The 26506-nt window shown below is 38.1% G+C and overlaps 1 protein-coding gene across 1 annotated transcript in view; it reads right to left on the bottom strand.

The window, feature by feature from the left end:
• The window catches only part of PCDH15 (protocadherin related 15), a 697494-nt gene that overhangs the window by 77065 nt on the left and 593923 nt on the right, over nucleotides 1–26506 (bottom strand). Inside the window, exon 26 of the mRNA XM_029919519.1 lies at nucleotides 13985–14112. Coding sequence (XP_029775379.1) covers nucleotides 13985–14112 — 128 coding nt within the window. The remainder of the gene's footprint in view (nucleotides 1–13984; nucleotides 14113–26506) is intronic.

The following is a 26506-nucleotide window of genomic DNA, read 5'->3' on the forward strand; positions in this document are numbered from 1 at the left end:
GCACCTGTCAGAATGGCTAAAATCAAGAAACAAAAAGTGTTGGTGAGGATGTGGGCAAAAAGGATCCCTTATGCACTGTTGGTGGGAATGAAAACTGGTGCAGCCAAAAGAAAAACAGTATGGAGGTTCCTCAAAAAGTTAAAAATAGAACTACCCTATGATTCAGCAATTGCACTAATAGCGATTTACCCAAAGAAATAAAAAATACTAATTCAAAGCAATCTATGCATCCCAATGTCTAAAACAGTATTATCTACAATAGCTTAACTAAGGAAGCAGCCCAAGTGTCTGTCAACTGATCAATGGATAAAGAAGATGTGGTAGATAGATATATAGATAGACAGATAGATAGATAGATAGATAGATAGATAGATATAATGAAATATTACTCAGCCATGAAAAAGGAGCGAAATCTTGCCATTTGCCATGACATGGATTTAGCTAGAGGGAATTATGCTAAGTGAAATAAGACCACCAGAGAAAGACAAATACCATATGATTTCACTCATATGTGGAATTTATGAAGAAACAAAGAGATAATTTAAAAAAATGAAAGATATAGGCAAACCAATAAACAGATTCTTAACTACACAGAACACACTGTTGATCACCAGGGGGTAGGTGGGTGGGGAGACAGTTTCAGTAGGTGATGGGGATAAAGGAGGGCACTTGTGATGAGCACCAAGCCATGTAAGGAAGGGTGGAATCACTATGTTGTACACCTGAAACTAATATTACACTGTATATTAATTCTAATGAACTTTAAATAAAAATATAAAAAAAAGAAAAGGTAGTATATATACACAATAGAATATTATTAAGCCATAAAAAGGATTTAAATCTATTTGCAACAATTTGGATGGGCCTAGAGGGTATAATACTAAGTGAAATAAGTCATTCAGAGAAAGATAAATACCATATGATTTCACTCATATGTGGAATTGAAGAAATAAAACACATGAACAAACAAAGAAAAGAAGGATCAACAACAATAACAAAAAACACAGACTCTTAAATACAGAGACCAAACTGGTGGCTGCCAGAAGGCAAGTGGGTGAGGGGATGGGGGTAATATATAAAAGTGATATAATTCAATAATTAAACAAAATGAAAGTTGAGGAGGTTATATGGATTATTTCTCAATGGAATAATATCTTATTGTATCTCAAAGATTGAATGTACCTAGTCAATATAATGGAAGAAACTGTTCTTATATTAATTTTCAGCTCTTATAATTATTCCTTTTTTAAATGTTTATTTATTTTAAGAGAGACAGAGTGACAGAGAAAGGGAGAGAGAATCCCAAACAGACTTCACGCTATCAGTCCAGAGGCCCACGTGGTCTTTATTCCATGAACGGTGCAGTCATGACCTGAGCAGAAACCAAGAGCAGGACACTTAACCAACTGAGCCACCCCGGTACCCCTATACTTCTTATTCTATCATTCAGATAAGAAGAAAAATTAGCATTCTGTACTGATGCAAAGGTGAATTCTAGAAAGAGAGGCCCACTATTTACTTTCAACGACAATGATCAAATACCTTAGTGTTCCGTAGAATTGTGTTTTGTTAACTTCCATGCACTGTGCATACTGAACTGGGAACATGAAGATTAGAGTTATCCTACAGGTAGAAAGAACCCAGTCAGATAAAATAATTCATGATGACAATGGACATTTCCTGAGAGTTATGTGCAAGCCAGGCACTGTATTCAGTGCTTGATATGCAGTTTTTTCATATTATTCATATGAAATTTGTTATATAGTCTTGCTGTAATTTGCAGACCTGATGCTTACAAAAATTAAGAACTCTGCCCAAGGTTATGCAGCCCAGTAGTGATGGAAAGGTTCGTCTTCATCATCATGCTTTTAGAAAAGGGATATAGATTTATGTATTAAAACTTTAGTTTAATGGCCTTTATGTTATGTATTCATTAACCTTCTTTTTCATGCTCTTGGGACTTAGCATATTCATAACATTGGATTATACTTTAATCAATATTGACTTAATTCAAAAGTTCCTTAATTCCCTTCCTAACTTCTGTCGCACAGAAAGGTAGGACCTAGCACTCATTTCCTGCCTGTGGGTGTACCTGTTTTCATCTTCTTTTTTGCACCTTTGGTCTCAGCCCACACTCTGATTTTAGCTCCGACCTGAAACAGGGAACCCACACAGAGCCTGTCTCTCCAAAGTGGTTATCTGTATCACCTGGCCTTGCCCTGGTCGGATGTTGGTAACCTGCCATGGGCTCTGAGAGTCTTGCTGGGACTTTCTTGGTCTGGAAGGTAGACTGCTCTGTTGCTGAGCGCCTAACTCCTTCTTCCACCTGGCTCTTCTATGCCTTCCATCTCTTCCCTTTCATTTAGTCTTCCTCCCCAGCTTGCATTCTCCATGTAAGCACTCTCTATCATAAAACAGCGGTACCAAAACCTTGGCTTGTGCCCATCTGTCTTTTAGGGACAGGAAACTGCCAACCTGTTTCTCACCTATTTACAGGATTACACAATTTTCAGGTCCCAACCTCATCTTTTTGGCTTTACAGTTGTGGATTCTGGAACCTAGAACCAGATAGCTCATACTAACTTCATTCTCTCCCCCAACCACAGCTTCCGCATCTAACCTACTGTGCTTGATTACTGGCATGTCTCAGTCACTGCCGCAAATGACACAGGGAGCCAAAACATGCATTCTTACGAAAGCCCATAAGAAAACTTGTTTCACCACTTGGCATTGTTTCACCAAGTATTAAATTTTTTTAAATTATTAAATGAACAGAGGAGTAACAAGAAAACTATAATCCCCTCCACTTAGGTCAGAATTATTTTACTATATTTTGCAAGAGGAGTAGCTTAAAATTACCAGAAATTTAGGAAAACATCTTCTCTTTGTTTTTATGGTTTTAGAGCTTTTTAACATTTTTATTTTTCAAGTTATATCTCTAGATGTAGCCAGCATCTGAATCAAGAAATGAAGCATTATCAGTATTCCTCCAAAAATAACCATTCTTATTGCATTAGTTCTTCCAGTTTTATTAACTTTATATAAATGGACTTAGGAAATATGTGTTCTTTTTTTGGTCTGAATTCATTTGCTCACATAATATTTCTTTTTTTTTTTAAGTTTGTATAGTCTTTTGAGAGAGAGAGAGAAATAGAGAGAGAGAGAGCAAGTCAGAGAGCAGGGGAGGAGCAGAGAGAGAAAGGGAGAAAGAGAATCACAAGCAGGCTCTGCACTGTCAGCATGGAGCCCTACATGGGGCTTGATCTCCTGAACTGAGAGATCGTGACCTCAGCCAAAATCAAGAGTTGGGAGCTTAACCGACTGAGCCACCCATGTGTTCCACTCACATTGTATTTCTGAGATCCATGTTGTTGCATGTAGCCTAATTTATTCATTTTCACTGTTTTATAGAATTTCATTGTACAGATATACTATACTTAATGCATGTAAGTTGCTGCATATTTGTTTTCAACTTTTAGAATTTACATTAATGAAAGTATATACAAAAGGGGATTTCTTATAAATATCCCTTATGAGCATACGTATGCATTTGTGCTGTGGCAATACTTAGGGGAAGAAATTCTGAGTCAGGGGTTATGTATATGTTCACACTTACTAGATAATGTCAAACTGTTTTCCTGAATGCTGCACTAATTTACATCCCATCAGCAACACCTGGGAACTCTAGCTGTTGCAAAATTTGGTTTCATCTGTCTCTGATTTTAGCCATTCTGACGAACATATGGTGGGCCCCTGTGGTTTATTTTGTAATTCCCTAGTAGTTCATAAAACTAAATGACTCTTTATATATATTTTTGGCCCATTTCTATATTTTCTTTATGCAGGACCTATTCCAATCTTATTCCTTTCTTTTTATCTTGGGTGTTTCATTTTGCTTTGCTTTGTATCTCATTTTGTTGGAGTTCTTTCTACAATCTGGATTGCAGATCTTTGATACTAGTTTGTAACAAATCTTGGGGTCTTTGTCTTCAGGTGGCAATAAAGCCTTTCAAATTACTATGAACCTCACTGACTTTGTCTTTTTATAGATTACTGGGATCATAAGATCCTAGGAAAAAAATCCTGGGAGCAAATAAAGTGCTATAAAAAAGATATATTAACAAAATCTAGTGTAGCCACCACATAAAGTTTTAGGATTTACTTCATGGGAGCTTCTAGTATACAGTTTTATTATTTTTATTCATGAAAATGTAATTTTGTGAATTCAGACATTTCTGTGCCTGTTTTTGAAAAAAAAAAATAGAAATCCTTTGGCATTTCTCAGATGTATAATGAACTAACCAAAGTGAATTATATTCTCTTCATGAACATGCTATTGCTGCAGGCCTACCTGTTTTCAGTAATGAAAATTCATTAAAACTACTTGGGACAGTCATCCATTTTTTATGACTTATTTAGACATATGTTTTCTTTATAATACATATTAAGGAAATGTAATATTTTATTCTTTTTACTGGCAATATTAATAGGCAATTTAAAATTAAGATGTACTTAGAGATATGAATAAACTTTTTTAAACTACTATTTATTGTTTTTTATTCTTTTTAAAATGTTCATTTTTGAGAGAGAGAGAGAGAGAGAGAGAGAGAGAGACCATGAGTGGGGAAGGGGCAGAGAAAGAGGGAGACACAGAATCTGAAGCAGGCTCCAGGCTACCAGCTGTCAGCACAAAGACCGACATGGGGCTTGAACCCACAAACTGTGAAGTCACGACCTGAGCCAAGGTCAGATGCCTAACTGACTGAGACACCCAGGCACCAGTCATTTTTGTTTAGATTGGTATCATAGGTCTTCTGTGTGGGGTCATTACAGCACAAAGTTAAATGTTTCAGGTTTAAGAAATTGCATGACATTTTAAGACAAAAGTAATTCTTACATGCCTGAATTATCTTTGCAATTGTGTTTTGCAATGCAGTCTCACTTTCACAAGGATTCTGAGATTTTTAAGTTGAATATCAACCCTCCTAGCAGATGATGGAGGATGTGGTGGTTGAAACATAATATAGGAGCACACACACACACACAATCGCCACGGGTCCACAACATACCACCTCTTCTACAGGAAAATGCAGGCTTGACTTAGAAGGTAATATTCCATACCCACACCCTGGACTGTTACTCATTTAACCATCTGAAAGACATGCAGGCATTAAATACATGTTGAGTCCCAGGAAAGTGTGATCAGACTCTGAAATATATGACCCACCAATGAATTTAGAAAGGCAAAGTGATTTGACCATTCACCAAGTAAAGTACTTTCCTTTCATGAATCATGTCCAACGGTTTAAGATCCATAAAAATTTCTCAAACTCTCTACTTTTAAGGAAACTTCTTTCCTTAAAAAATAAAAAAACTTTCCCTGGGGTAAAAAAATAACAACTTTCTACCTAATTTTAAGGACACAAACTTCCCTCATTCTTCAGATACTTTATAGCTTGGAAAAAAAATAGTTCACTTTCAATTTTAAACAATGAAAATCAAGACAGTTCTTAATTAAGTTACATTCAATGCAACAAGTGTAAATTAAGTGGCTACTATGTGATCCAAAAGACTTTCTATTTTCCTCCAGTCATAACAGTGACTTGTATAGAGAAGGAGAAGAGAGAGTAAAACTTACATGTGCAAAATTAATTTACCTGGACACTCCATTTGTGGCAAAGGAAAGTCATAGAAACAGAGTATTCAGTGATCATTTGTTTGCATAGACCCCACAGAATTCACAAACTCCTTAAGATACAGTAACGTAAACACAGTTGAAAGGAAGGATAAGAGAATAAGAGCAAAGTAGCTCAAGGAAACCAGAGAGAAAGTTATCATGCCCCCTGTCAATGGCATTCACCTTTTAAAATTGCTCAAGATGAATCAGATATTTGATTTTCAGTCTTCAGGAGACAAGCCAAAAGGATAAAACATCATTAACTACAACATAATCTAAGACCATGTAACAAAAGTGTACCAGTTGTGAGGAAAAAACAATTTTCTTGACATTTGGTTTCCCCAGTGGAGTTAAATGGAAAACTATGATAGACACATAAGATTCATAAAGATATTATCAAATCTAAGCTCCCAATTTTGACAGAAGGGAGATTCCCAGGGACATGAGAGGTCATGTTAATCTCAATGATCTAATCGAACCCAAGAAAGTTTAACTGAAAGACTTTTTCTACTTAACTGAAAATTAATACTTTGTTCACATATATGCCTTGGTTAAGTAGGTTAAACTCACAACTAGCTATAAAAACAAATAAATAAAATTTTAGTCAAGCACAATTTGAGGAGGTAAGCACAATATATCTATAATGTCATTAAATTTGTGGGGAAGCATGGCATTTGAATTGCAGTAGAGAAAACAGGCACATAGATACATAAGTACAGTATAATGTGTCTGAGTTCTAAATTAGATACAGAGTGATTCAGTTACAGGGCCACGGTCAAGAAGGTGATGGACAGGCAGGCACCTTTGTGCTTGCACTTTGTTCCTGGTACAAACTATTCATGTCAGATGCATGCCAATCATGGAGGAAACCAGTGGTTAGTATGATCTCCTAACACCCCAGGTGTGAAGCACTGTGAAATGTCTGCCTAGCCTGTGTTCCCAGAGTCGGCAAAGGGGAATCACGATCAGTACTCTACGAGACCTTCCTTCGTTTAGACTGTTTGAAACATCTCCACTGTACGGAACGAGTAGGGAGAACATTGTCATGAGAAGGTCCACTAGTGTTAAGGGACATAAACCACAGACATCGTGGGGCAGGTGGTGCTTTGGATTCCAGAGTTAAGGAATCTAACTATTTGGCCTTTAAAATGTAATTCTCTCAAGGTACCTGGCATTTTTTGCCATGTTGTTATTTTCCTAAGGTAACACAACTATCAGAAATGGTTAAAGAGTTTATCTTTTTTAATGTTTGTTTATTTTGAGAGAGAGACAGAGAGCTAGCATGACTAGGGGAGGAGCAGAGAGAGGGAGACAGAGAATCTGAGCAGGCTCAAGGCTCTGAGCTGTCAGCACAGAGCCTGACATGGGTCTTGAACTCACAAACTGCACGATCATGACCTGAGCTGAAGTTGGATGCTTGCTTAACCAACTGAGCCACCCAGGAGTCCCAGAAGTGGTTAAAGACTTTAAAAGGCACCTAGTTCTAAAGCAACATTTGCATAAGAGAAGAGTGGCCAGAGAGATGAAGTGTAAGGCCCCAAAGACACTTAATTTCTGGGACTGAATCCAAATGGTTGGACTCCCAGCCCAGGGCTTGTCTATCTGGGAGGCAGGAGAGCATGTCTGGGAGCACCTGGTTGTGAATCCTGGCCTCACTCCTGACTAGTTTTCCACCCTGGGCAGGTTGCAGATCCCTCCTGGGCCTGTGTGTCCTCATCTGTAAATTGAGAATAATAAAAGATTCCCATGGAACTGCCAAGGGAATGAATGAGTTAACTCCTGAGATGTGTTTAGAGTACCTAGTGTCCTGGAAACATGAGATACTGGATGGCTACTTGTACCACTTGGACGTGAACCAGGCACAACTCAAGCCCTAGTAATAGATGCTGCCCTGGGGACTCACGCTAAACCCTCACTCTCGTGCTGGATTTGACTGTCATTAGTCCTATGTGAACAGACACAGGGCTGGAGACCCGGAACCCTCAAAAGCATCGGCCTGATGCCAACCAAATACTACCGCCCCTGCCTACACTGCTAACCTTGTGCACTTTTACACACTTGGCTGCTGATGAAATCTGCATCCTCCAGATGTGCCCTTGGCCTCAGTCCCCCAACAGCATTACTCTGCTGCATGTTCTTGCCACCTTTCACGCTTATTTAGAAACATGTAGTACAGAATTAGGGATTTGACAGTGAGAACTGTTTCTCTTCTGATGCTGTTTCAAAATACTATTTTCTTTTAGTCCATAACTTTCTTAAATCTGGTTTCTTTAATAGCTCAAAGATGCAATGTTCACAGTTTTTTGATACTCAGTAAACATCAAGTCAACATTTTAATTCAATTTTTCAGACACTGAATTTTTCTGGTCTTCAGTTTGTAGAAAGAAGGACTGATCCTTATGGCACAAACTTCTGGAAAGTATCCGCATAATGAAGAGATTTTTTGGGTCATATTTAACCTCTCCTTGTATTTGCATTAAATCAGGCTCTTGGTTGCCATTAAAAATACATGCAGTAAACTGGAAAAATTAGTAATAAATTGAGAGGTGTTTCTAAAATGAGAGCTGCTTTGTTACTTTCATAGAGGGACTCCTCATTCACAGAGTCCATATCAATGCGAAAAGCAATTACTTGTCTTGTTAATTGCCTCCTGATTTTTCATAGAAAGTTATGATGTTCTGTTATTTCTGCCACATTCCACTCCTCACTTCCCAGGGGAAGCATGTGGTGTGCAGGGCACAAGGAAAGTCCTGAGGAATGGTAAACCCAACTAAATCCCGACTTCACTTGCCGTGGGCTGAGTGGTTCTTGGAAAGTTACTAGACCTGACTAATTGCCATTTTCCCCAACAATACAATAAAAAATAACTGCATTTATTTTATGGGTAGGAGTTTTACCTCTTTGTTTGTATTGTTTGTTTGCTTGTATTTATTTGTTTAGTTTTTTAAATGTTTTATTTATTTTTGAGAGAGAGAGAGAAAGAGAGAGAGAGAGAGAGACAGAACCTGAGGCAGGCTCCAGGCTCTGAACTGTCAGCACAGTGCCCCACGCAGGGCTTGAACTAACAAACCAGGAGGTGATAACCTGAGCCGAGGGTGGATGCTCAACCTACTGAGCCACCCAGGTGCCCCATGTTTGCTTGTATTTACTGAATGAATTCTACAGGCTAAAATATGTAAAGATTTTTTTTCACAGTTCTCAGAAAAATAATAAAGAACAACAGATGGCAGTTATTGTTATTAACAAGGACTCATAGACTAATATTTCCCAAAGTACACACAGGAACAAAAAAGTTAGTGTTCAAAAGTCCAGCTCCATCTTATTCACCTCACATAGGATATTATGAGTAATATGACAAATACTCATGAACTTTTTTCAACCTTGCTTTTATTGGCTGAAGAGTTGCTTTTGAACAGTTTTTCCCCCCTATATTCTGGACACTGTTTCTTTGACTTAAAAAACATATACTATAAAATATTTTGCTTATAGTTAATTGCTTTTTCTTTTTTAATCATCATAGCATCTCCATCAGAGTGGTCTGTTAGTCTGATGCAAGCAAATGTATCAGTCATTTTTCATTACTAGAGGACATTTCAGTAAGTGCTATTCAATGAATGGCCTGGCCCCCAAAACAGGGCTTTTTCAACAGAGAGGATGCTGGAGATGGGCTGTATCACTTGCACACAGCCACGGCCAGGACTGAGAGAGCGGATGGCATGTTGGAGAATAAAATGTTAAAAGCTAAAGTTACATATCCAATACAAATAAGTAGACTAACACAGATCTTTGGTTCTGAATCTGACTGTAAGACCCACATGCAAATCACCGTAGGAGGGATGATACCACAAAAAAATAATGGTTTTGAAAGGAACACTTTTTATATTCTGCCAACATTGGAGATGCCCCCTTGGGAGTTTTCTTTGAAAGTGCTAAAATATCCATCATTAAATTCACCATTGTAAGCATTTTTCAGTGTCTAAATCAGTTACCTTAAGCACATGTACATTATTGTGCGGCCGTTTACCACCATTCCTATGTAGCACTTTTCTTCTTCCCAAATTGAAACAACCATTGACCAATAATGACCCTGCACCCCTCTATCCACTACCCCTGTGAATGTGACTCTTCTAGGAATCTCACACAAGTGAATTAATTATACCTTTGCCTGTTTGTTTCTTGTGTATTCACTTAGCATATTGTCTTTAAGGCTTAGCCATGATGTAGCAAATGTCAACATTTCCTTCTTCTGTAAGACTGAATAAAATTCCACTGCATGTTTGACCTCATTACGTCCGTCCATTTGCCTGCTAATGGGCACTCAGATTGTCCCCACCTTTAGCTACTGAGCATAATAATGCTAGGAAAAACAAGGAGCCTGTTTGTCCCCAGCCCCTGCTTTCAGATCTTTGGGTATAAACTAAAGGTGATAGTTTTAACTGATGCTAATTCTTGTATTAAAGACTGAAGAGAGAAATGACTATTGATTTTATTTTCCCTCTCCCTGCAATTAAAATAACTGATTGCTTGTGACCAGTGGGAATCAGTTTGGTAGAACCAGTTGTGACGGAGATATGGACGTTAAACCAGAGTAAATGCGGTAGATACTTCCAAATTAATACTTCCGCTCTGTGTCTTTTTGACACAATCCAGGAAGGACTTTAACATGACATGAACATTCAAATTTCTTGAGCCAGAAACCAAATAAAACCTTATTTATTTACTTTTTTAGTCTAGTTACTGAAGTGTTAACTCTGTAAGGGCAGAAGGCAGTCTGTTTTGATTACCCTGTATTTCCCACACACCAGAAATACAATACAGATTTTCTAAAAACATGAACTTTGAGCCAGTCTCTAAGCATATTAGATATGCCACTTCAGAGCACATATGCACAACTTCTTTTTATTATCACTCATAGGGCACAAATCCTCTCAATAATGTTCCCATTGCGTTGCCTTTACCTTAGTATGTTTTAGTAAAGCTCTTAATCCACTATCCATATCTCAAGATAGTAAGTATATTCAATTTTCCAGTGTATTTTATTTGTTTTTAAATGTTTATTTATTTATTTTTGAGACAGAGAGAGAGAATGAGAGAATGAGCTGTCAGCACAGAGCCCCATGCACAGGCTCGAACTCATGGATCAGGAGATCATGACCTGAGCCAAAATCAGACGCTCAACCTTCTGAGCCAGCCACCCAGGTGCCCAGACTTACCAGTCTTCTTTAAAGTCTCATCTTACTTAGTCAATTCTAGAATATGTTTCCTCTTTCCTTTGCTATAATACACATTTTTTAAAAAATTGAAAATGTACTATTATGCATTTCCTGATGAATTGAAAGAAATGAACCTGCACATATAGTAGAAGGAGTATTGCCACACCCCTACGCCACAGACCAGACAGTGGTGTAAAATCTCCCTCCCAGTCCTGGGCCACTCCCCTGTTTGCTAAGTGGTCTCTCCATCAAACGCCAGAGCCTGCCTGTCTGGGATTCTGTGCTATTTCCAATAAGATTTTTGCTGCTCTAAGTGTGAATTGAAAAGAAGTGCTTAGCTCACTCGCACTCTGATTAAATTGGGAAAGAAGATTCCAGGAGTCAAGGCTAAAGGCAGCTCTTGAAAGTGTCTTCCAGGTAAGATTTATGACTCCCATCACCCTTCCTTCCCCTCCATCCCTGTCCCCTGCTGCTTCCTCCAATCACTGTTCTGGGGAGTGCTTTCTCCCTCTGGGCTTTGGTTCCCTGTGTTTCCTCTGCTGAGGCTTTGGGCCCCATTTAAGCTTCACCCTGAGACAATGTAACCACCCTGCAGGGCCACTGGAATTCTTCATCCTCCAGGAAGCACTTAGGCTCCTTCACCAAGTGTAATGCCGTCTCCTGCCTCTGAATCTATAGGGCAATTGAGCTTTCCTAGATGGATGATTATTACAGCACATATTTGCATCAAAGCAGTGTTAAAGTCCCTCACCGTCCTTCTCTCTCCCTTTCCCTCTCTATCCCTTTCTCCCCTTCCCCCCTCTCTCTCTTACTCCCTCTTTCTCAGTCTCCCTCCCCTTCCTCTTTCCATCCCCATCTCCTTTCCTCCCTCCTTCCTCTCCCCCTGCTCTCTGCATCTGCAAATGCCTTGCCTTATTAAACAAGACCCCCCCACACACCCATAAAATCTCTAAAAAGATGAGAGTTAATGATGAACCCTTGATTTCTGCTACCACAGTAGCTGAGGGAGGGAGGGGGACCTGTTAGGAACAAAACCTCAGGATTATTCTTGATTTTTTCTAAGGCCCCATGCAGAATCCATCAGCAAAGCCTTGTGACCACCGCCCCAGCCTACCACTGTGGTTCAGTCCACTTTCAAGTCTCTCTGGATAGTAATGTGTTGGGCTCTCTGTCTACTCTCTTTTGAAAACACTGCTAACCACCCCCACTCCAACCTGCACAACACCAAGATTATCCTTTTATACTGGATTATGTCATACCTCTGAATGAAGACTTCCTTTCTAACACAGGAGAACCCCCATATTCTAGTCATGGGCTGTGTTTCCAATCTGCTCTCCGACCAGTGTTCTGGCCATGCTGATCTCTTATTCTGCTTAATTACAGTTATTTTTCTGAAATGCTGCAGCTTTAGGGAACCTGCTTGCTGAATGAGCAGAATATACCTTATTTAGGAATCCACAAATTGTGCCCTTGACCCCATGATTTTGTATTAAATAGCTACTGATTGCATCAATCAGTTATTTGTATCTTGCACCAGTTTTTCTGTATTACTAAGATGGTAACTTTGTGTTTATTTGTTTGATTGTTTTTTGAACTGCTGTATGTCCAACTTTTAGAACAATGCACAGTACAAGTACTCAGGAAATACAGGCCACATGAACAGAATCAGTCAACAGTTCTTGGGACTAAAGTGTAAAACAAAATAAAAATAAATTCCTTTGGAGTTGCTTTGTACTTGCAAATCATCATGTAGTTTAGACAGAATATGATTGACCACATCTAGTTATTAAGTGGTGATGCCCATCCGGAGTCAGTGTATGAAAGAGTATTTCACAGGCACAGGACACGTGTGCATTTGCTCCGTTAACTTTTCCTCTTTCACACTTGGTGTGCAGAACATGGTAAAACCATATGCATGAAGCGCTCTAATCATGGTTCTGGTAGAAGAAGAGAAAGGCAACTGTTCATGAGTGGAATTTGCTTGGGAAAATTCAGGTTTCTGTGTGTACGTTAGTAGTTTTTCAAAATATAGTCTTAAATATTTTCATAAAAATAATTGTAATAAAATATTTTCAGAAAAATAACTGTAATTAAGCATCTAAAATGTTTTAGCCTCCAAATTTTTCTCCCCCTGTAATACGATATTTATCAATTTGTTTCTCAGTAATAGAATGATTACAACTTTATGTACTACTGCCATTGAAACAACCTTCCAACACATTTGATTATAACTAAGTGGAATAAAGTGAGAAATTATCAATGTTAATCTTAGATATTGTGCTTTTAAAAATTTTTAAGTAGACTTGCATTTCTTAACTTTTTAAACTTTTAACATATCTAATTTTTTTAACTTTTAGTAAAGTGCTAAAATTAGTAGTGTTGCTTATATTTATATTATATATTACTTATATTTGTTTAACTACAATTTTTAATTTTAAAATAGTATTGCAGAAAAAATAACTTACTACATTATTTCTTCTTTAATTTTTTTTTTTTATATTTATTTATGAGAGAGAGATAAAGCCCATGCAGGGGAGGTACAGAGAGAGAGGAACACAGAATCCAAAGCAGGCTCCAGGCTCTGAGCTGTCAGCACAGAGCCTGACATGGGGCTCAAACCCACAAACTGTGAGATCATGACCTGAGCCGAAGTTGGACACTCAGTGGATGGAGCCACTCATGTGCCTCCACATTATTTCTTCTACTGGAAAATGGTGATTTTATGCTAACCACTAGAAACTCCATTCTGCAATCTTTGGAGCTATCCTGAATTAAACCTATGAGAGGCATCAAATTTACTGGGAGACATACATTTTGATGATTTATTATCGTATTCAGTGTAAATTATCATAAGTACTTTTTCCTGTTTTTGTAGTAAAATAAAACATAAAGGTTGCACAGTATTAGGCTCCTCCTCAATCTGTCTTTGGTTTGGCGAATTAAACTCATGTGTCTCCGAGTTCCAGACTTTTGTTTGAACAACATGAATACTGAGTACTTACTCAGTTAATGCAGACTGCATGGTTACAGGTTATCGGCAGTCTAAGCTCTTTGCTTTTACCTTAGCTCTGTAACTTAATAAAAGTTCTCCTACCTTAACTCTGAGCACAGAAGTGAACATTCTTGCATCTTCAGACACACCTCCAATGTAGAACTTTTTCTGAAACACTGGGGGATGATCATTTTCATCCTGAATCTCAATATACACTTTAGCCGTATTGCCTGGAGGATAAGAAGTAATATATTTTTAATTGGTGGCTATTTACTAGAAAAAAAATGCACTGGAGTAAATACTTATTGTACTTTTTTTTGTCTGAAAAAATGGAAATGGCTTAAATCAGAAAGTCATTACCAAATGGCATGTCTAATACCCCGAGGTCCAGAGAGGACACTGATAATTCTGCTTCTGGCATAATAATGTTTATTTGCTATTTCTTTTAATTACAATGTCTTGGTAATTCATTTTACTTGACTTAATAGGTAATAAAGTATTGTGTTCTGCTAATTTCAATGAAACAATTCAATTGTTCATGTTCACCAACACTTCACACACACTACCAATTACAACAAAGTGACACTAATATATAAACACCTTATGAAATAATATAAACTGTCATAAACTAAAACAATATTTTTTATTCTTAAGGGTAAAACTAGCAATGGTATTCTCTCAGTTTAATAATATACCATGTATACATATATATACACACATATATATACATGTGTATATATATATATGTATATGTATATATATATACATATATATATGTTTTCAAGAGGAAAATAAACAATGCTTGGGGGAGCGGCTTATTTCCACAAAGAGAAAACAAGTTTCATCATGGCTGCAGGCAGTCATTCATGCAGAGAGGAGATGTGGCTGGAGAGAGGACTGCTGTATCACTCATAAACGCTGGGTGTGCAGTGTCTGCCATAAAGGACACATTTATGTATCAAATGCTAGAATCTCACCCCCTCAATCATCACCCCTTTAATGAGAAGTGTAGCACCTGTCACTAGTCCACAAATGACTCTTTACAAAAATCCAGTGTAGAAAAATAACTCACAAACCAGAAAAAATAGGAAAGACGTGGCTAACACTTTGCAGAAACAGTGGATCCCCATTGTAGAAGTATTCTGATGTATTACTTGTGTGAACTTTTCTCACACATTCCAATTAGGATCATACATGAGGCAAATGAGCTACAAATTCTTTATCAGGGCTGTGCTAATTGTGTTGCTTTACCACATCCCCAACTATAACCAATGAATACCGATCTACCAGCACAGTGGGTACATCGTGGGTGAACAACATCTCTGTGTCAATTAAATAACTAGACGGATAGCCTTCATTGTCTTAGTGAGAACTTAGAAACAGGCTGCTTTCTTGCTTGCCCTGAAAAAGGTCAGAGAGACAAGGGACTTATTCTCCCAAAGTTTTTAACCCCACCCTGATGCTACCTATTTAGTTTGCCTCTTATTTTCCAACTATTCCTGAGCTGGAAGGGTCAGAATCAAGAGGGCACATGCCAGGCCAACAGGGGTGTCAGCAGCGGGGCTGGGCTAATGGCAGAGTCCGCTTGCTCACCCTGCAGAGCAAGGATTCCTAACCCACCCTGGCCGGCTACCAACTGAGTTTATCCAAGATGAAAATCACTTTCATCATTCTAGCTGACCATTTTTATCTCTGGAATCAAAGGAGCTAACAGTGCTGAATTTAATATATTTTTTTTTAACAAAAGGAATCCTAATCTGCAATATCACCTTTAAACTTTTTTATGTTCTTGATTAATGATCACATTAGTTACAGTCCCTATTTGCAGTACTTGAGAAAGTAAAGGTTGATTTTAGACTCATTGTAAAGGGATAAACTTAGGCTCTGAAAATTCTCTGCCTTCCTTCTGACACTTTACAAGATGGTAAGAGAAGGTTAGGCCACAGGCACAAAGGTACCACACCATCAGGGATAATTTGTGCTTTAACAGATCTTTTAAAAACCTCCTATTTCCTTAGGTATTGGGAAATCATGTAGGCATCAGTAATTTAAAGTGACACTCATATGCTAATAAGACTATTACATGTATACACTTCTTTATAAATTCCAGAGAGACTGCAGTAAAATCATTCTTTAAGATAACCAGTTTAGCAGTTATTAAAATTCTCTAAACTTAACATGCATAGAAACATCTAGCTAAATATCTACTTACACTATTGATATTCAATGAGCATTAATTTTCTGTAAAATAACTTATCCAAATTTAACATCATATCTCACAAACATCATTATTATGACACAAGACATCATGATTCTGTATCAGTTGTGCTTAAGTCCATATTTGTTATGAGACTGATAGAGAGATTAACCATATTTCATCTAGTGCTTTCTTTTTGTTTAATTTTGAAATGTTTTTTTATATTAGAGAGAGACAGAGACAGAGAGACAGAGAGTGTGTGAGCAGGGGAGGAGAACAGAGAGAGAAGGAGACACAGAATCTGAAGCAGGCTCCAGGCTCTGTGTTGTCAGCACAGAGTCTGATGCAGAGCTTGAACCCATGAACCATGAGACCATGACCTGAATGGAAGTTGGGCATTCAACTGACTGAGCCACCCAGATGTTCCATTTGGGATTTAAATAAACCATAAAATAAATTGATAGTATTTGCATTTCACAATTATATTATTCTCCAAGCATGATTATGGAAGAATAATCACTGGACTGAATTATCTATTTAAATTTTTCTAGAGTTTTACTTTGCTAGGTTTGGGCATTTTATGCAATAATAATAATAATAATAATAATAATAACAATAATAATAAACACACATACGTAACATACCTAATTTTGAGTTTTTTGCAATTTATTTTTTTAATAAAAAATTTTTGGTTGCTTTCCTTGCCTCTTACTTCTTTCAATCTGATGTGTGTTAGCTTCTATCTTGATTTTATAAAATATTTGCCTAACAACACTGCAGTTTAATAAAGTTGCATTGGAACTGGATCATAAATCTGTGCTACTGAACTGCACAATTTCTAACTCACCTGCATGAGAAAGAAATGGAAATAAATTATTATTAATATTTTATATATACTCAGTATATAATGATGGTGGGTTCTAGGTAAGTCTCACCTTTCTATTTTTATACCCAATAATTTTATAATAATCACTACAACCTTACTGCATTTCATACACTGGGATTTAGTACAGTTACAATTTTATTGAAATAGAAAAAAAAGCAGTGCCAATGTGTGGTTAATAGTATGAATAATTCTTCTGTACATCAATAGGAACATATTTAAAAATATTTTTCATTTTAATTTTTATTATTTTTTATTTTAGAGCAAGAGAGAGCATGAGTGCTAGCATGAGCTGGGGAAGTACAGAGAGAGAGACAGACAGACAGACAGATAGAGAGACAGAGACAATCCCAAGCAGACTCTATGCTCAGCACAGAGCCTGAGGCAGGACTTGATCTCCTAAACCATGAGATCATGACTCCAGTGGAAATCAAGAGTGTGACACTCCTCCTACTGCACTAGCCAGGTGCCCCAAAATATTTTTCATTTTATCCATGATTTTGTCCAAGTTTAAAACCATCAACATAAACATTTTCTTATTTTGACAGTTTTTTATTTCTCTTTAGAAGTTGAAGAATTTAAACACGAACACGTGTCTTTACATGGTCTACCTATGTGTAGCTCCAATTCAGTATGCGTAGCTATCGGTAACTGGGAAGCGTGTGGACAACAATGTTCCAGGCGGTGCTGGGGAATCCAATCCTGACTGGGACCATCATTACAACGGCTGCCCACCTTATCTTCATGCAGAGCAGTGTCCTCTCTCGCCCAGGCTTGGGCTACGACTGGAACTCGTTAGGGGCTGTGGGACGTAAGCACTTACGTGTGCTTACTATGGCCTCTAGCTCCTTAGGAGAAAGGCCAGTGTGTGTGCCCTAAAGTGGCTGAAAAGAAGTTTTAAATTAGTTTGGAAGCAACACTTTATTTGTATTGGTATTTGTATTTTTTGTGAGGAATACTTCAAAGATTATAGTCATAAACACCTCAAACACCTTGCCTTTTCTTAATTTCTCACACGGAGCCTTGTAGTTCCTGCTGTCCCCAGGACACCCCCACCGACCCCACCAGGTCTTGTGGGCCCCACTCTTATTCCTCCTCTGACACAGACTCCCCAGTCACAGTAGGGAGTACTCAATGGCCTGCTCTGGATCACGTTTTTATTGGCTAAGTAAGCACATGAGTGCATTAGCTGACAATAAATTTTAGTATTTGCCTTCACTGGTGAAGGACTCCAGTCCAGTTATCCCCTCAGGCTAATAAATTTTATGAGTTTACCATTCGCTGGGTAAAACACAATGTCCTCTTATTTGCCTCGATTCTACCTGTGTCCGCTTTTGGAAATGTTCTTCACTGGTCAGGTGCTGGATTTGGTCAGAAGATAAAAGAATATCTTATGAATACAGGTCCTGAGGTAGAAAATGAGTGGAAGACACACAGATGAACCTGAAGGGAATTTTGCTAAATGGAATAAGTCATACAAAGAAGGATAAGTATTGTATGATCTCACTTACATGTGGAAAATGTAGAACATGTGGAAAGAGCAGACCGGCAGGGCCAGGAGTGGCGGGGGGGGGGGGGCGCTGGTCAAGGGGACTGATCACAGGTGCAGGACGATGGAGTTCTGAGGCTCCAGGGGACTCCAGGCTGACCAGTTTGTCACTGCCTTGGACACTTGGGATCTGCAGGGAGTAGGTCTTCCATGTTGTCAGCACGCACACTAGCACACACACACACGTGAGTTCGGATGGTATGGTAACAACCGTCACATAAGGTGATGTATGGGATAATGTGATTGTGGTCAATCACTTCACAATATATACACATATCCAATCACCACACTGTACACCTTTGACAATTTTATTTGCCAATTATACTTGACTAAAGCTGGGAAAGAATTGTGATATGTCTAAGCCAACAATGTAAAATAGATACTGGGCAGTCACAAAATAAATAGAAGACACCCATAAGGTTTACTCACCAGGATAACATTCACATAGACTTTCTGATTCATGGACAAACAGTGTACCTGATACCACAGAATTCCTTGGCTTGCATACTTTCATGAAATGTGTGTAAGGACTAAGAGCTCTAACATGGTCTTCTACCAAAGTTAGGTTTTCATTACTTCAAAGGCAGAAATTTGGAAGCAGCTGTGATTCAAATTCCTTTAAGGAAATCTACTTTTTAACTTTTTTGAGTATTTACAGGATCTTCTGTGTGTGTGTGTGTGTGTGTGTGTGCTATATTCTTTATTTAAGATAATTAGGAAGCACGTAACAGAAAAAGACAACCATGGAAGGAGAAAGAAAAGTGGCATGGACAAAATGGTGAGAGGATAGTGTGGGAGGAACAGCACTGAGGGTGGATGTCCCAATACCACCTCTGTCCCCTTTTGAGTGAGGCCACACAGCACTGGGGGACACTACAGGGACGGAGGAAATTACAAGATGAATGGTGGATGTATTTGGCAAGTGTTTTAGTTAAAGACATTATAGTCTTCCTATGCAGGAAGTGAGGTTCAGGATCTCATTTCCTTCCTCCCAACACCCCCCCCTCAACAATTTTGTCTCATTTTGTAGGAGAGAACCTGTTCTGTAAGCACACCTTTGCCTCCAGTGGGCCAAGAAGTTCCAGAGTGATGCCTCAGGTGAGGGAATGTGAGACATGTCTTTGAGATTCACAAGGTTGAAGAGAGAGAAAATAGAATCGCCTAATAGTAAAGCTCAGAAAAGAAAGTAGTAGTCAGACCAGAACCTCCTCAAATAGCCGTACTATTCCCTTAGACCTCCTACACGAAGTGCAAGGTGTTCAGAAGAGTAAGTGATGTTCAAAAAACTATTAACTTTAACACTCCATATTTTTCAAGACCAAATTTAGTTTGGATTTTTTTTTCTTCTTTCCTTGACTTTCAATAATTAATTCTCTGCTGTTAGTTTTCTCAGAAAGCCCCTATTTTCTCAAGATCAATCTGTTTCTTCCTTCTACACAACTCTATTGCCTACATTGCATCGGGTTCTCAAAATAGACTTTCTGAATAATGGTCCAAGGAGTTAAAGCAGTGGTTCTCAATCATGATGGACTTTGCCCATCTGGAGACATGTTTGGTGGTAAAACATGCAGAGAATGGGTAGATGGGGGACCTGCTACTGGGATAGAGTAAGTAGAGGCCAGGGATGCTGAGAACAGGACAGGCACCAATAGCAAAAAATTATCAAGTCTAAACTGGATAGTGAGGAGGCTGAAAAACCCAATTTCAAAACAAAAGAGAGAGGGATTGGAGGGGTGAAAACAGAATATGGAGACTGTGTAGATGTATAAGAACTCCTTGCCCTGAGTCTATCTGCATAAACATGTCTTTAAGGTGGGACTCCATCAAAATGGGCTGAAATGAGTTGATCCCACATTGGTCCTCCCCAATTTGAATGAGTTCTTTAAAGTCAGGGGTTCAATCCCAGGCACCTACACTCCTGTCAGTGCCCAGTGGCCTCTGTTTTTGACATTTCCTCCATCTGAATGTTCCGAACTTCAACCACAGCTCTAATTATTACTGATAAATACATCAAAGAAATAATTATTGCCATACTTAGGATTAAAGGAGCTGGTCTGATTAGAAAACATACACTAGACTCTAAAACTTGAAAGCAATCACTGTGTTTTTCTTATTTTTATATATACTTCATGGTCTAATGTTTTAAATGAGTTTTTGAAATGTATCATAATGACAGTAAATGACATATATTCTCCAATGACTCTATTGCAGAGAACTTTCAAAATGCTTGAAACACAAGGTCTACTTTGTTACTTTGCTTATGAAAAAAAAAAAGACTAATTCCTCATGAAAACAAACACATAATTTCTTATGCTGTTTTGATAGTGTTTTTGAAACTATTTTGATAATGTTTTTGTATATGCTTTACTGATAAATTAATTCTTCAGAGGCACTGATTTTTACCCAGTAGGTGTTCAATAAATGTTCATTTAGACTGAAATTGTTACCAAACCCTCACTCCCCATAAAATAACATAAAATAAAATAAAATAATCCACTCTATCTTATCTCCATAAATTAAATTACATAATATAGTTTAATCCCTTAAAAACTGTAGTATCAAATATGCAGGTTCCTATTAAGATCAAGAATACTTCTCTTAAAGATAAAAGATTAAAAAATTGATATTAGGAAAATCATGATCCTGAAACCATTTCATAGTTTTATGACCTATTTGGAGTGACTTTGGAGATTCCTAGTATTTATACTATTGTTAATTTTCTCTGTGTTCCTCTGCTCTAGTTTATATGCCAGATAAATGGTTGGTTCTTTCCATAAAGTAGTGGTTAAGAACAAAAGGATCATCTGACATAAGAACTTAATCTGATCTTATTAAGGGGTTTATAGAAAGTTATTCAGTTAACAAAAAAGGTAGGCTTTGATTTAAAAAAGGATAGGAAGAAGTATGCTATAGTTTCTTCATTAGATGGGATTTAGAGGAATGCAATATATTTACATGCTCTTTTGAAAAATGAAGTCAGTATGTTATAAGAAAAGACTATTGTTTCTTTTTATTCCTTAACTTTGTGTTCTGCAAGAATTGTACTTAGTTATATTTATATACACTATTTATTTTCTGTAGTTAGCAAGGGCGATTGAATCTTTTGAGGTTAATTTTAATAGTTTTCTAATATAGCTTTGACATTGATTTAATTAGCCTTTGAATTATTTTAATTGCTTGTATCTAAAACATACATTGTGTGTGTGTTTGCTGAAAAGTGAATAACTGAATTAAGAAAATGATGGCATGTAACCACTGACTCTAAAAACTGCCCCTCAGATTACTAGTATATACTTGTTTTTATCTGAGTCTTTAGCCAAGAAAATGATGACATTGACACTTTTGCCACACAGAGATGGGGGAATAGTCAGAAGAATAATATTCTGCACATCAGCTGAAGTTTGGCTTTGGATCCATATTAACATATCTTCCCATTAGGAACATTTAATGAATTTAAGTTTCTTGTTAAGAGTAACCAGGACAACAGAAGCTAAAAATGCAAGATTGTTTCTTTTATTGGGATTGCCAGCATTTTGTGTTTACCCTGTGAGACTAAACTGATACATTTAGAGTCTTTGCAAGGCAATGATTGTGACCTATTTTCCGTCCATTTTAAACAGAATAAACACTATTTTAATTCATTTGTATCTGTTAGACACCAACTCTCCACAAAGCAGCTTAATATAGGACCTTTAAGGACCAACAAAAATGCTGTAGTTGTGAACTGGGCAAGCAAAAGGTTAAGCACAAGCTGTGGGGGGAGACTGTGGGTCAAATACCCAGTAACAACTTATGGATGCTGTGTGACTTTACACGCATTAGGCATCTTTTCTGAGCTAAAATTTCTTGGTTTTTTTTTTTAATGTTTATTTCTTTTTGAAAGAGACAGAGACTGAGACAGAGCATGAGCAGCAGAGGGGCAGAGTGAGAGAGAGACCAAGAATTTGAACCAGGCTCTAGGCTCTGAGCCGTCAGCACAGAGCTGGATGCGAGACTCAAACTCACCAACCCTGGGATCATGACCTCAATGGCCTGAGGCACCCGGGCGCCCTTGAGCTAAAGTTTCTCCTTAGTAACATGGCAGAAATCACACAGAGCGAATATACATAAGAGGAGCAAATACATGTAAAATATTAAATACATGGTGGCTTCACTATTTCAAATAGGACTCGGAGCTTCCTGACCGCGGCAGGAGAGGGAGGGTACTAGCAACATGGTTATTACCATCAAAAGGAGGAAGAATACCAATGCCACAGAATTAAAAATAACATTTCTTCATCCTAGATTATAAAGGAAAATTGTATCATATGGGATATCACAAATGGGATATCAAATAACGTATTGGGAAATACATATTTTTCCTGCAAATAGAAGAATTTAAGTAGTAATGAAACAATATCGGAAACATAGTAAAAGTGTCTTGTTAAATATCCATTCTTTTGTTTCCATGACAATACTGCAAACTTACAGTATTAAATAGTAAAAGTGTCTTATTAAATATCCATACTTTTGGCTACATGAAAAGACTACAGATTTACAGAACTCATTTTAAAAAGCTGACAGTCTTTGATAAAAATAGCCACACTATACAATATTTGATGTAAAAACATTCTGCTGACATTATGAGCCTATATGAAACTTTTTATCCTAGATGCAGAACCAGAGCTGAGAAAAAATAATTATATTTGATTGTACCATTATGACCCCCTCCTTTTTTTTAACATACAGTTAAAAAGTATACTTTAAGCCTAAAGCTGTTTTATTTCAATAGAAACAATGATTGATAAATTTGCTAAAATATATCAATAAAGAAAAAACAAACAAAAACAAGTCCACAAACCAAAAGACCATGTCTTGGAAGTGCAATTTCCTAAGCAATCAAAAAGGTTCCTTGACTTAGTGACTAATGTCACATAGGCAGTCTTGAATTGTCATACATGACTCTAAGCATACACATGGACACACACAACTGGAAAGAAACATTATACTCTTATTTCATGAGACCAGAGAGGGGCTGCATCTAAACAGATAAAGAAGAATCCATCAAGAAAAAAATTTAATAAGCCAACTCGGGCTTACTGTATTTTAATGGAAGAGAAGCATTACTCTCTTTAGTAGAGTTTCTCGGCAGTAGTCCCTTGTACTAGGTGCTTTGTTCCAATATCTCTTTTTAAAATCTTTTAAATGACTCAGGAAATACTGGTATTCTGCTTTTCAGATAAAGAAACTAAGACTTAAAGAGATTAAGTCAAGTGCCATAACAAGAGCCGGACTTCTACCCAAACATGACTGAAATTCATACCCACATCTCTCTCCAGAGCAAGAATCAAATTTCTAATAAAAGGCAGGTAACTACCCTTTGTAGACTCGAGATAATTTCCCCCCAGTTTCTAGAATACAGGCTAGCAAATAGTAGAAATAAAATAAAAGATTTCTGAGTAAAAAAATCAGCCTGTTTTAAAGGTCAGACCATCACAGTTACCTCTTCTATATTTGGTTCTCATTCTAAGAGTAAAGACTGATGATTTGAAGGAGTTAAAAATGCCTATGGTATTGCTAAAGGAGGGGAAGAAAACAGCATTTCAAATAATATATTAGGACCACCTGGGTGGCTCAGTTGGTTAAGTATCTGGCTCTTGATCTTGGCTCAGGTCATGATCTTAGGGTTTGTGAGTTTCAGCTCCACATCAGGCTTTGTGCTGACAGCTCAGAGCCTGCTTGGAATTCTCTCTCTCTCTCTCTCTCTCTCTCTCTCTCTCTCTCTCTCTCTCACTTTCTCTCTGCCCCTCACACATATTCTCTCTCTCTCTCTCAAAAGGCATAAACTTTTAAAAATAAAAAAATAATATGCTAAAGTATTTAATAGCACAGACAGAAGCCTCTACTTTTCAACAAAAAGAAAACATGGCATTGTATTAGTGTCCTGTTGTTTCTGTAAATCAGTGGCTCACACAATACAAATGCATTATATTACAGCTCCATAGGTCAGTGTGGGTTTTTCTGTTTTAGAATGAAGAGGTGGGCAGGTCTGCATTCCTTTCTGGGGGCTCTGGAGGCAAATCTGTTGTCTTGCCTTTTCCAGCTTTGCCAAGCTGACTGCCTGCGTTCCTTGGCCCTGGTTCGCTTTTATCTTCAAAGGCCACAATGGCCTCCGGAGTCGTCTCAAGCTGCCTTACCTTCACCCTGGTTGTAAGACCCTGTTATTTCATCAAGCCCACTCAGCTAATCCAGGACAAGCCATCCTTATCAGATCCTCAGCGTATGAAACTGCTGGGGCCTTTCTGCCATGCAAGGTAACATGTTCACAGACTCTGGGACTTAGGACACGGACTTGGTGAAGGGAGTATTCTGCCTACAGAAGGTATATAGTGCTGTTGTTACAAAAATGTAAACTTCTAGAGAAGGCACCAAATTCATGAAACAGGAGGGTTGGGGATGATTACAAATGATAAATTTAGGAAAGGCAAAATTCTGTGAAAATATAAAAACAGGAGTATCTGTAGGTCTTTCTCATTTACAAACAACATCACTGACTGTGGTCATGAACATGAACAGATGCTATGGACGGAATTCTGTCTTCCCCACATTAACGTGGTAAGGCCTAATGCCTGATGAGGCCACCTTTAGAGACAGGGCCATTATGGAGGTCATTTCGGTGAAATGAGCTCATAGGGTGGGACCCTGACCCAAAAGGATTAGTGTCCTTATAAATGGAGGGAGGGCAGCGGTGTGCCTGCATTCCACAGATACAGAAGCCCCTGCAGGACCCTGCCCTCTGTATCTCTTCATCTGCCCATTCCCTGTGTCCTTTATCATGTCCTTTATTGTATAAGAAATGGGTGAACAGACATGTTTCCCTGAGTTCTGTGAGCTGTTACAGTGACTGATTGAAACAATGAGGATCCCAGGAACCTCTTATTTGTAACTGAGCCCAACAGAAGTTGTGGGTGGCTTGAGGACCTACTATGTTCTTTTTTATGTTAATTTATTTATTTTGAGAGAGAGAGAGAGAGAGAGCACTCAAGTGAGCGCACAAGTGGGGAGGGGCAGAGAGAGGAGCAGAGGAAAGAATCCCAGGCATGCTGTCAGCGCAGAGCCCATGCAGGGCTCTATCTCAGGAACTGCAAGGTCGAGACCTGAGCTGAAATCAGGAGTCAGATGTTTAACTGACTGAGCCACCTAGGCACCCCAGGACCTGCTATGTTCAGTTGGCCTCTCAAGTGGGAGGCAGTCTTGTGGGACCGAGCTTAACCTGTGAGGTCTGTGGGGTCTACACTAACACTGGTGGGTGTGAGAATGGAACTGAACCACAGGACTGGGGCTACAGAGAATCACTGGAGCGGCAGGTACAGGTACCTGGGGTCACTGGTGTCAGCGGTGTGGCATGTAGGCAGAGGGACAGGGAACGAGAAACATACAGGAGGGTGTGTTAGGATACGTGGTGCACACTAGGGTGCCAGCAACCCTACCTGACCAGTATAAGTAATCTGGAAAGAGAAATAAAGACTTCAAATGGATAGCTTAGAACTTAGCAGCTGGATTTATCCTCCTGTGGTATAAATGAAGCTTTGAAAATTTGGTGGAAAATGACAGACTGTATCTCCATAAAAAGGACTCTTGGGAATCTAATGATTTTCATTTTAGGACAGTCCTAGGTTCCCAGGATCTTATATTAAGAGCAATGACTTCTTCCAAATACCACTTGCAAAACTAGATGTTCAATAATGTGGAAACAGCTAAATAAGTCATGATATGTCCACATGGTAAAATATTAAACAACCATTAAAGTGTTTTTTGAAGAGCATTTAATGATATGAAAATATTTCTGACATAACACTAAGTGGCAATACAAAGTCTGAGATTCTAAACAGAGAATGCATGATCAATTTCTGTGTGTGTGTGTGTGTGTGTGTGTGTGTGTGTGTGTGTAGCCACAGGAAAAATGACTGAGAGAAAATATGCAAATTTTAAAAAGACTCATAAGTGTAGGATTTA

This window comes from Suricata suricatta, chromosome 2 (assembly GCF_006229205.1).
Source record: "Suricata suricatta isolate VVHF042 chromosome 2, meerkat_22Aug2017_6uvM2_HiC, whole genome shotgun sequence".
In the NCBI taxonomy this organism is placed as follows: domain Eukaryota; kingdom Metazoa; phylum Chordata; class Mammalia; order Carnivora; family Herpestidae; genus Suricata; species Suricata suricatta.